Source organism: Pinus tabuliformis, chromosome 5_2 (assembly GCF_031772625.1).
Source record: "Pinus tabuliformis cultivar Carrire ecotype Pingquan chromosome 5_2, CPIR1, whole genome shotgun sequence".
Classification (NCBI taxonomy): domain Eukaryota; kingdom Viridiplantae; phylum Streptophyta; class Pinopsida; order Pinales; family Pinaceae; genus Pinus; species Pinus tabuliformis.
Window position 1 is genome coordinate 98,830,923 of NC_142306.1, and position 12,365 is coordinate 98,843,287.

Here is a 12,365-nt window from a genome sequence, read left to right on the forward strand (position 1 = left end):
GGAGATGATGATTGCATTGGATTCCTTTTTTCGAGAGGTCCAAGATTGATCTAAAGATCATCTTATTCGGACAAGTAGAAGTATAATTTTGAATTTATCTTCACACATGCAAATTATCAAGGTCGACCACAGTCAAATGTAGGCTCAAGAAGCCTAATGGATGTGTCTCCTCACCCACAATGAATTGTATAAATAGGAGTGAGCTCTCTCCACATTTGGATATCACTCACTCACACATCTCTCTCTCCACATCAGATTGGTTCGTACAGCTTGGGATCTCTCTCTCTCTCTCATACGTGTGGCAAGGAGGCCGAAAATTTCAGAGACAATGTGCAGGCCGAAATTCCAGATTGCAGACCAGCTTGACCAAGGTTAGTTTGATCGAATTTGACTGTGTTTTCTTGGGCAGAATTCCGATTTCTTGAGGCCATACTTGCTGGCACAAAAATCGAGGCATTTGGGGCAGTTTGACCTATGTTGACCGCAGGCCTGTTTGACAGCAGCATTGACTGAAGTTTGATTGAGGCTGGGTGGACTATTTTGGGTTGACTTTGACCCTTCTTGGAGGATGAGTTGACTACCTTTGAACGAGCTGCAAAAGAGAAGTTTTGTTGCTGCTTTGACCACTGTTGACTTTCTGGTTAGGGCTGAAATTGACAGTGTATTGGGCAAGTGAATTTGATTTTTGTACTCTCTCTCTGTTGAACTATTAAATAATAATAAGAAGATTTGATCAAAGGGTTTTCCCCACATTGAGGTTTTTCCCTGGCATTCGCCAAATATTGTGTCCTCTTTTCTTGGTTTGTCTTTTGCATTTTGTTTCATGTTCTATTTGCTTTGACTATCAATGTGATGTGATTGCTATTGGATTGCTAAAGGAACATTGAAGTAAATTGTGCTAAGTAGAACATACCATTTTTATCTAAAATTAACATATAAGCAGCTGGAAGGAAGCTCCTCCGTTTGAAGAACTATGGACCTCTTGTGCTCAAGAGGAATCAAGGCTTCTGTCAAGAGATAAAAAGGAAGAAGCTTCTCAAACATTTGCAGCTAGTTTCAAGAATAAAGGTAAGAGGAAGTTTGGATTTCAACACAAGAAGCAAGGAAGAAGATCACCTCCTCCCTAAAGGAAGAAAGGTATGTCAAAGGTTAAGATGTGTTGCTCGCTGATACCTGCTGAAGGATCTGAGAAAAGTTATCCATCCCTTTGTCACTTGAGTGCTTCTTCGAGCAACATTTTGAAAGGATCTCCTGCTCCCTCGTCTTTCTTTTCTTTTGCCAAGGGAGGTCGTTGGGGTCGACGAGGCTGGTCTTACAAAGGTTCAACCAGTTCAAGTCTTAACTCCTTATACCCTGACCTTGTAAGCGACATGCACAAAAAAAGTGAGAAAGAGCAGATCGCTCTGATACCATTGATCTAGATTTATGCAAGAACAAAATAAAATACAGATTGAAACAGAAACATAGAGCTACAACGAAAAACTGAATTTCAATTCATTAATAACAAATACTGAAAACTGTTTACATGCAAAATGCAAATAAACGAGCTCGGGCGATGGTAGCTTATCTCTGTGAAGAGATGTGGAAACTACATGCCTCTGAATTGTGTTACAATGAGGCTCGAAGGCCTTTTTATTATTGAGAAACAAGGGAAAACCCTAAACATCCAAAAACCTAACCCTAGGAGATGAAGCGCCAAAAGTTTGTGGGCCCTGTTGGGATTAGTTCGTACATCAACTTCCTGGGGTTGTAACTTAGGCACACGATCTCCGTTTGACGCGTACGATACCTTATTAAAAAGATCTATCCGAGGACTACAACTTTCGACTCCAAACCCTTGCCACAAGCCACAAGTTTTCCCATTTAAAAGAAAAAAAAGTCGTTTAGGGCCTCAAAACGGCTCTAAAAGTTTAGGACCCGAAAAACTACCAAAAATAGTAAATTGTGCTGTAATTAAGGAAAAAAAAAGAGACAGTATTTGGGGTCCAAGTGGAAAATGCGAGTGTCCACCAATATCCACCTAGATCACACACACAATAAAAATGACACCAATGTTTTTGGACAAACGTCCTCGGGAAAACCCCACTGGGAAAACTGGTGCAACCGATGAGGGTTTATTTTATTATATGCAACAATGAAAAATGAGTACAATATTTAGATGCCCAAACTGGCAATCCTCAGCAAAATTATCTGGCCAAAAATAATAGTGAGACAATTTGTCTCACTCGACACTAATCCTAGCTTCGAAAACTGGCCCAACTGGGCTACTCGAAAGCCCTTGCGTCAATGTCTGTGCTACCTCTTCGCAGGGTCTATTTGCACTACCTGTGGAACTACTTTGATGCTATCATTCTGCCTAACTCAGCCTCTGAAGATGACTTGCTTGGCCTTTTGGAAATTTTCTCGACCACCAACAACTAAATCCACCTCCTCTTCTGCTAAATCGAGCTGCCCTCTGAAGTTACTTGCACAAGCACTGCACAACCTCACTGAGGAATAACTCGACCCTCTTGCTGCTGACTCTTTGACACTGGAAATCCACCGAAAATCACTTCTGCTTCCCTTCTGGCTCAAATTCTTCTTTCCTGCTTGACTTTTGCTACTGGATAGCTCGATCTGCCAAGGAACTCGTTCCCCCGATGTGTCTTTATCCAATCCCATCATCCTGCTCTTATTATCTCTCGTTGGCTCACCAACGACCATGATTAGATCCTCATCCACGACTAAGATCATCTCAAACTCAATCCGTGTGAATTTCTAGAGCATTCTCACCTTTCCTTAATTAATTGCCATTAATTAACTAGTTTTCCTAAGTTAGAGTTAAAAAAAATTTAAATGATGGCTAATTAATTTAGTTAAGGCATTTCACAAGCTTATCTCATGAAACCTTTTATTGGTTCTGAATATTTCGTGTTCTTACCCTCTCTGACACAAATCGAGACTAGAACACTTGTCTGATGCTACAAAAACTAACATATCTCTCTGTTGAACATTTGATGACAATCTAATAGAAGAAGAATTTTGAAAGGGTTTTCCCCCTTATGGGGTTTTTCCTAGGTCTTTGACCAAATCTTATGTCTCTTTTGTTCTTGTTTTTGGCTGTCTTCTATTGCGTTTGGGCCACTGCTTTATCTACAATTGCTCATTGTCATTGGAAGATTGAATTTATTGGATAAATTGATTGCTAATTGGAGAATAATTGTTGTAAATGATTGTGCTAAGCATAGAACACTTGAAAATTAACATTGGTTTGCTGTAACTCGGGCTGGTTTCATTTGGGTTTTGTTTTGTTTGACCAAATTATTGCCTGTGTTGCCACATCATCACTATTGGCTATGTATCATCCCTTATGCTAGATCTCTAACACCCTTGGGAATTGGAGAAACCGAGGCATGGGTTTTGTTCCTCTTTTTTTGTAGACCAGTTTAGACATATTGCATGTTAACTTCTAACAAAATACGCCCCTGTTATGTCACCTGAAAAAATTATCCTGCCATTTCATCATGCCCAAGTGGATGATCTCTAACACCCTGAACGATTTGGAAATCTGAAACATGGATTTTCTCCTCTCATTGAGTAGACCACTTTTGACGTAAGCATGCATCATTTTGTCCAATGTTGCCCTTGTTCTACCACTTGGAAACCTACTTGGCATGTTGACCGAGCTTGACCAAATTGTAACTCTGTAACTTGCCATTGCCACCAATTATTGGAAAAATTCAATGTGGCATGGACTTCTCTCATCAAACTGAACATTCTATTACCAACTTGACTTTTTGACCGCTGGAACCACTTTGTATTGGGAAAAGCGTATTGCCTCGAGAAATATGAAAGTTGTCAAAAATGAGACTGCCATGACTGCCATGCATGAAACCTGTCTGAGAGATACTACACCAAAACCAAGGCGACTTACAAACTTTATAGACCATAAACATGTGGTAAAGACATAGGTGCACCTTGACATGGGCTGGATTGGCCCATACACCTGTGATCACCCCTAAAAAAGCAGGCTCCCATAAAACCACGAGTCCTCAAGAAAGCTCACCTAAAGCCCTTCAATCCTGTGTAGGATGAGAGTAACCTAAAGTGAAACTTCAAGGGACCAGCCATGGTCTGACCAAGGCAACAGAATACGGACTCAAAACATAGGTCTAGGATACCTAATACAAGGCCTCACATGGTTTTCACAGTTCTTTTGACTTGTGACCTTGGGCTTACAATTGGGGTGAAAAATATTGCATAGTGTTCATATGTACTCCTGCGCACATGAGGGTTAACAGAACCCCAATGATATCTAAAAACATGATCAAATTCTGAAATGTGAGAGTCCTAATTTTGACCTAATTTTCCAGTCTTGGAACACCACCAAGTTTAGCCCCCATGCTCAGTAAAGGGTATCTGAAGTTGTACTTTTTTGGAAAGTGCAAAACGCCTCTTTTTGACCTAGGTTTGACTGAATTTGACCAAAAGTTTGACTTTCAACAACAGGCAGCAGAACTGAACTATATGCTCATCTCCATAAAGGGTAGACAAATTTGTGATCAGATTCTAGGAAAGATAACTATAAAAAATAGAAAAAAACTTAAAAGTAGAAAAGCTCCTGATCTAGAAAATCGTGCAAAATCTAAAACAGCCCTTTATGGAATCTTCATCCACTGGAAAGATGTTTTAACTGATGTACTTAATATGGTGTTCCACGGTTTCATTTTGAGAAACTTTGGAAAAGGAGCTTGCCTTGATCTTGAACACTGGAAGCAAAACAATGTAGTCATGGACATGTTGGATTTAACACTTGAAATTACATGGGCAAATTTGGTGTAAACAAGTTCATGCCTTATCACTAAAATTAACTTATTTCTTGTGTCTTTTTGCATCTCAGCTTGCTTAACATGATCTGCAACAATATAAGCTATAGACTGGCATTGATTTGTAACTAAATAAATAAACATTTCTCTTTTTCTTATTGAGATTCACAAACCCCCTCTGACCTGTTTAAAGCCTTGATCCTCTGTGTGCGAGAAACCTCGATCCTGTGCATGACTCCTTTTGTCCCCTGGTTTCAATGCACGCGAGCCTTCACAAGTTAGCATTCACACAGAATCATAGTTTAGTAAAAACTGTGATATACTTGGCTAATATAATTTATATATTTTGTTACTATTATGAATATATTTTACAGTAGATGCTTAGCTGCAACCACCTTCAGGTACACTAGTATGTACATGCAAACATTAAACTTATGTTTTCTTTTTCTAATTGAGTTAGTATGTATGGATGGATGCATTTAGTATGAATGACTTCACCTTGTCATTCTCTTGTTTCTTTATATGCATTCGTCTAATTCAAATATAGCTTACTGAGTCTGCTATGAATGATTACATTGACTAATAAGGGGGGCTTGTTTACTTTTGCCACCTTCTTTTAGATCCTTAGCAGCTTGTGAACAACTATACAATACTGGTTACAGAAATTTGTATTGGGTTCAGGGAGGCTTTGATGCAACTGAAGAAGGGGTAAGGCCCAGTCCCTGCTGAATATTTTATTTTATTGTGAATCAGATGGTATTTTTATTCCATGAAGTTTCCATTCTAGTAGTATAAAACTTTTGTTACGAGCTAAACATGTATGATGATATCAGTTGTGTTATTGTTTTTCCAACAATTTCTTGGATGGAGCCAGGATTTTGAGCGGGAGGGCCCGCAACCTCTCAAATTTTCTGGTATAGGTGGATTCTCTGAATTTATTGGGTAAGAAGCAAGCCATTTGTATTTTTAACAGTGGTCCCTTTTGAGATTTTGCATCATCCCACAATAATCACAGAATTGCTAATTTAAGGTATTCTACTGAAATAAATTGTAATCTCAATACTCCGTTTTTCTTCACATCTTTGAACTTCTTTGAGTTTCACCAATGCATATTATGGAACAACATTTACTGCATACATGCAATTAAACTATGTTAATGTTTATTTACAAGTTAACATCATTCTTTTTTGGATATGAAGCATTGCTATTCTTATACTTTGTTTGGAGTCATTTGGAAGAATCCTTAAACTCTTAAATTCTATCCACATTGTCATCAATTGAACTTCAAATTGGATGCTATGAAACATTTCAGTTTTTTAACAATTGCTGCTTATAATCTTGAGGATGCCAAGGTATATGCACTAATCATAATGAGTGATTGCTTCATAGGATTAGGCTGTCTTCTCCTAAAAAGCATTTATTTCTTCATCTTTATCCCAAGTTCAAGGTGTAAGAGCTCAAGTATAGGCAGTGGTCTTTTATTGAAGCACGTAATTTCAAATCTAGAGTTCACAGCTCTTGAACTTCTTTACTCTGACAAGCAAGGTAAGAATATCCCAGGGAATAATAAATCAGCTTTTGGATGATAATATGATGGGTTATCAAATACCATACTCTCTTTTTGCCCTTCTCAAAGGAGTATTTACAGAACTGAAATTAGAGGCAGATGGGTTTTATTAAAAATCTAAGTTACCAGGGAATATTGCACAAAGTGGGGATGAGGTGGGAATGTTTTTTGGAAGCGGAGACGCGGAAGCGTCAGTTCCCAAAAATCTAGGAAGCGAAGACGCGGAAGCGTCAGTTCCCAAAAATCTAGGAAGCGAAGCGTCTACTATATATATATATTGTTTTCATTTATATTAAAAAAACACCCCAAATATCAAATTAGTTGTAGAAGACATGAAAACATGCATATTTTTACATAAATCAAGATAGATATGGCATTCATGATTCCATTGTACATCAATGATTAATCATTCGAGCATCAACCATCTAGATTCTAGCAATTACAATGTGTTAAAATTGGCAACTAGGTCCAAACTCCATGTGGGTCATTTTACTTATGGCAGTTGATATTTTTCTTGGATACCTATCATCGAGAGGTGTAGGATTGATCTAAAGATTGTCCGGTTCCGATAAGTATTCACGGAGTTATGAATTTATTTGTGTTATAAGGCAATTTGTCAAGGTCGGCCAGCAACCAAATAAACCCCACATGTGCTCAACGTTTTAGTATAAAAGGAGATGACTTGAGAGTCATTTCTCACACACACTTCCATCTTGATTTCTCTCCACTTGTCTTGGGTTTTAGTGGAAGAGAAATCTAGGAGTGGAAGCTCTAGGCGCTGGAAGAAAAGAGGCTGTCCTAGCTGCAGTCAAGAAGAAGGAATATGCTGCCCTAATCTAGAGGACGCAGTCATGAAAGAGAAGCCCTAATGCTATCTAGAAGGAAGCCTACAACCCTCTACGCTGGTCCCTACCAAAATGCAGTCAAGGAGGACATTACCATGCCCTAGCCGCAACATTAGGAGGCTGCCCTAGACAGCGTGGAAGGGCTGTGTGGACAGCGTATTGAGCAGGAGTCTTAGCCGCTGTTTGGAGGGGTCTGAAGTGTTGGAGAAGGGGCCGAGTTCCCTTGTTATCATGCTGCAACAATAAAGGACTGTTGGAAGGGCAGCCACAGTCATAGGACTGATTTGTGGGCAGTTTTAGTGACACATTTATAGGGCCGCAGTGAGGGATTGCTAACAGCAATTGGGAGATGAAGTTTGGATGGCTGAGAGACCTAGAACGAACCTCCTAACCAGGCCTGCAGTCACCTCTAAGGACAACAAGGCAAACAGGGGTATTTTCCCTATACATTAGGCTAGTTGGTGTGCCCTAACCAGATTAGTACATGCACAGAACCCTAGGCAGAAATCAGCAGTAGCATGCAGCAAAATTGAGGGCTGTTTGTGGGCTGATGGATAGATGCATGGGACAGCAAGGCAACTAGTACAACAGTGCTAATATATATGGGACAACTGGGCTACATGGTGCTGCCCAGAATGTTGGGACAGCACAATGATGGGACAACAATGTCATTATGGACAGCAACTATGATGGGACAGCCCTATGACATAGGACAGCAGTGAGATTGTGCAGCAACTGCAAAGTGGGACAGCAGCTATGACATGGCAGCAAAGTGGGACAGCAGCTGTGACATGACAGCAGCAAGCATGGTTTAGCATGGCAAGCATGGACATCATGGCAGCATGGCAAGCATGACCAGCATGGCAAGCATGGTGCAGCATGGAAAGCGTGGACAACATGGATCGCTGGGGCAAGCATGGTGCTGCAAGCACATGAGACATGCTGTATGACAACATGGTTCAACAATGGCACATGAAACAACAGTGCAACATAAGGTGCAGCAGTCATGAGGTCCAACAGTGTGATGATGGGTGCAACATGGTGCAACACGGTGAGGTGCAGCATGATGACGAGATGCAACATGATGATAGGTGAATGATTCACCTTGGAGAATCAATTGAAGCTGCATGTCTTCAACTAATCTCATGTATCATCTTCTTAGAGATGATCTATGCTCGTATCTAGATAAGTCAAAGTGTTGACTTCTGTTGTAAATGTACTATCTCTCTCTCTCTTTCTCTCTCCTGAACTATTGAAAAACATATAAGAAGAATTGATCAAGGGTTTCCCCACATTGGGGTTTGCCCCTGGCTAGCAGCACATCTTGTGTCCTCTTGTCTTGGCTTGTCTTCTGCGATTTATGTTTATGTTCTATCTGTAGTTTACTTTAATGCTGATGTGATTGCTAATTTGGAAAAGATATTGAGCTAACTATGAAAATTGAAATAAATTGCTCTAAGCATAGAACATACCTAAACTTTACATGGTATCAGAGCTGAGGTGAAGACAAAGCCCGAGCAAGAGTGAAAGAGCAATCATCGAAGACAGTTGGGAAAGGACAAAAGGATCAGTGGATTCCTCATCCCTCTTCAAATTCACCAAAGGTGAAATCGAAGCAGAGAGTATTATCAGAATGGCGCAGTGGAAGCTTCTGATGACTTACCTAAAATATCACTTTATCGGGAAGTCTGGATCTAAGGGTGGAATGAAAGGCAGATGCCTTGGTTGTAATAAGTTTGGCCATTATGCGAAGGAGTGTCTGAATGGCAGGGACACATCTCTTGATGAAGATAACAATCATTCCAGGGACATCTTCAATGATCAGAGGAATGACAGGTAATGTAGGTCATCAAGGAAACGACCGACTCTTCAAAGAAAGTAAGGAACCCCAGGTATGAAGAATCAAATGTTGTTTCTGATAAGAAGCGTTATCTTGTATTGGCCCTCTCCTTCAGATTCTTTGGGAATCTGGCTTATTGACTGTAGTGCTTCAAGGCACTTCACCGGATAGAAAGGTGCTCTCTCTAATTTAGTAGAGATGGAAACAATCATGGGATTATACTTGGAGCCGATGCCACCTATCCCGGAAAGGGTGTAGGGAATGTTACCACTCAATTGAATGAGGGTAACTCGATTCATTTACGAAAATCTCTTTATGTACCTGATCGCAAGAACCTGGTGTCCATTTCGTAAATGGAAGTCAAAGGTTTCAGGGAAGCATTCATTGATGGAAAGGTACGTGTTTGAAAATGAAATTTTCAAAGATGCTTTTACTCATGGATTCAGGGTTGGCAATTTGTATCAAGTTGCAGGAAGTCCATTGGGAACCATGTCAGTTGACACATCTCGTCTACTTTATGGGGCCCTACCCGATGAGTCAGATGGTGACAGGGATGCCTGAATTCAAAAAGTGCATGAAGGTACATGTATGAGATGTATCGAAGGAAAATCTTACAAGGGGACCATTCCCCTCATGTAGCAGGTCCACAAATTTGGAACAACTCGAGGAGTTTGAGATTCATGATCGGGAATCTCATGTATGCAGGTAGAAGAAAGCCCTCTATGGCTTGAAGCAAAACACCCTGGGCATAGTATAAGAGGATTGATAGCTGTCTGATGAAGCTGAGATTCACGAGGAGTGAAGACGATCCAAACCATTGCTCGAAGCTTGTCGATGATAGACCTCTCATACCGGCTTCTGAGGACCACCTATTTCTGACAGGTGCAGACCCTCTCGTTTATTAAGTTTTAGCTTCATGGGGCTGGAATGCTCAAGAGTAATCCTACGGATGACCCCCTCTCTGTCTCAGATCTGCTAATAACCCCCTCGAAGCCCTGTCTCTACTAAACATGGTGTCCCCAGATGCTCAACAGTTTACTCATCGATCCTAGGGGGATGCATCTAATGGTACACGTAGTGCCCCTGTCCATAAGTCTCTTGGGAGGCAATGCTTGAAGCGTCTGCTGCGCCGCATCATTTGCCATTGCATACCAGCCAGTATGGACGCATTCCTCGACATGCCACTGTATGCCGCAACCTGTCTTGATACACCATCGATACTCTCGGCTACGACTATACCATGTTGTACCATCCTGTGTCCCACCTGTGTCACTGCACCTATCACTCCCTGCAGGTACTCAATGCGATGTGAGGCACTCCCACTCCACAATGCAGTCCAACATACTACGACACACCCCCATGCATCTCCATGCCCATTTGCAGACCACTGCTCCATGCTATATGATCCTACCCATCCCTGGATGTGATGGCCTAAAGCTGTGTCCATATGCATCGGCCTGCACTGGAACTGTATCATCACTTCCACCATCGCGTCACTATGCTCTCTGACGAGGGGATCTCCCCTCCAAATCCTCCCTGAGGGACCCAAAAAGTGAATCTCCCTAGGTACTAGTAACAATGCCACCACTTCTTTGCTCCTCCATGTCCTCCATGCCCCACACGAATGTGGTGTAGTTGGCCTATCGGTGCCGCCTCCCCCAACAAACTCCCGCCAGAGTATGATGATTGTCGTGTGATCCCATGCACAACTGTCATACCAAGACAACCCAAGGAGTCTGCCGACAAACTGGTTGGCCACCGATACTGGCCAAAACTCCCCTAGCGAATGTGTGTGCTCAACCGCTAGGACAACTACACCACCACGGTCGCAGTCAACCGGTATATCTGGGGAATGATAGGTAGTCCCACCTAGATCCCAATGCCAGTCTAGGCTTCCGGTATGCCGAATGCATGAAAGCTCCTCTTAAGCTTCATGTCGGTCCACTACCATCTCCATAACCCACTGCACTGGGTACCAAATCAGAATCTCTCGCCATCTAACCCCAAGAGAGGGATTGAATATATGAACTCTCATACGTAGGACAAGCTCTCCATTCGACAAATGCATCACCCTGCACCGCTCATGTCGCCTCATCTCATCGGCCTGGTCAACACATAAAATATGTCGAAGTGGCTTTGCCTCTCTCCCTCCAAGGTGCAAAGGCAAACTACTGATGCTACAAGCCCCATCTATGTATGTCTGAAGAGGGCTGCTTTGATGCTCTAAAGTGCACTCTAGTGGTACCATTAGGAAATCCAACTGTTTCCCAACACGAGTCAGTTTGGCCGTTGACTCGACACAAATCACTCTCATGCCCTCTAACTCCTTATTTTGCCATAAAATGGCCTCTCGTATTGTGGTGACCTTCTCTCTTAGTGCTAGAAGGCTGGCCTAGAAATGATGAAACTGCCATGGGTATCTATCACGTGTTGACTGTTCATTTTGGGTAGCATTGGACGTGCTCTAGCCTTGAAAATTGGAGAGGCTAAGGCACCTGATATCTCCAAGACCGAGAAATCGTTTGGAGAAATTCCACCCAAATGAAGATTTATTAAAGAATTAATATTTTTAATGAGTTCCTAAGTCTAAACTTAGGAAAATTAAAATATTAATGTGTATTAATAAAATATGGGTGAGAAAGTTCTAAGTGACAAGGATCAAGCCAGTTCTAATCTTAGACGTTGATTAGGGTCTTAATCTCGACTGTTGATTCGTCAACAGGAAAAGTATAAGAAGAGGCTTGAGGGTCAGTTGAAGACACACCAAGTGATCAAAGAATTCAATTTTCTGGGGCGAGGTTTGTTGAGGAAATCGAGTTAGTGATCAAAGTTGCAGTGAGGGGCAGTTCAGTAATGGATTTTCATTTGAGGCTAAGAATTCATAGCAGAGAGGTAGCACAATGCCGGGAGAGACAATGCAGGTCCTAGAAGGGTTGACGCAGAGGCCGAAGAGCTGACGCAGAGGACGCAGAAGGCTGACATAGGTGACGCAGAAGCCGGAGAGGCTGACGCTGGGAATTAAGAGGCAGCATTGGGGAGATTCTGTGGGGCAGAGTGGGAGCAAATCAACATATTTTGAGCTGGGAAAGGGTGATGTAGCTCCTGGAGGAGTGACACAGTTCCAGAGTAGTGCTAGGAGCTGCTTTCGCTGTCCAGCATAAGGAACAATCGGAGTCGCTGTGGGGTTTGATCATTCAGTTGCTGATTTGCCAGAATATCTGTCTCCGGATAGAGTTACTACTGCAGAGGATATTCTCTGTTGGGTGAGCCATTTCTGGCACCCTAGTTGTATTCATGAAATCTGCTTA

At 41.8% G+C, this 12,365-nt stretch overlaps 1 protein-coding gene across 3 annotated transcripts in view; it reads left to right on the forward strand.

The window, feature by feature from the left end:
- LOC149157700 (rhodanese-like domain-containing protein 11, chloroplastic) overlaps nucleotides 1-12,365 on the forward strand; it is a 239,420-nt gene that overhangs the window by 184,345 nt on the left and 42,710 nt on the right. For all 3 annotated transcript variants that reach the window (XM_089435965.1, XM_089435964.1, XM_089435963.1), the window contains 2 exons: nucleotides 5,426-5,513; nucleotides 5,680-5,747. In XM_089435965.1, coding sequence (XP_089292091.1) covers nucleotides 5,426-5,513; nucleotides 5,680-5,747 — 156 coding nt within the window. The remainder of the gene's footprint in view (nucleotides 1-5,425; nucleotides 5,514-5,679; nucleotides 5,748-12,365) is intronic.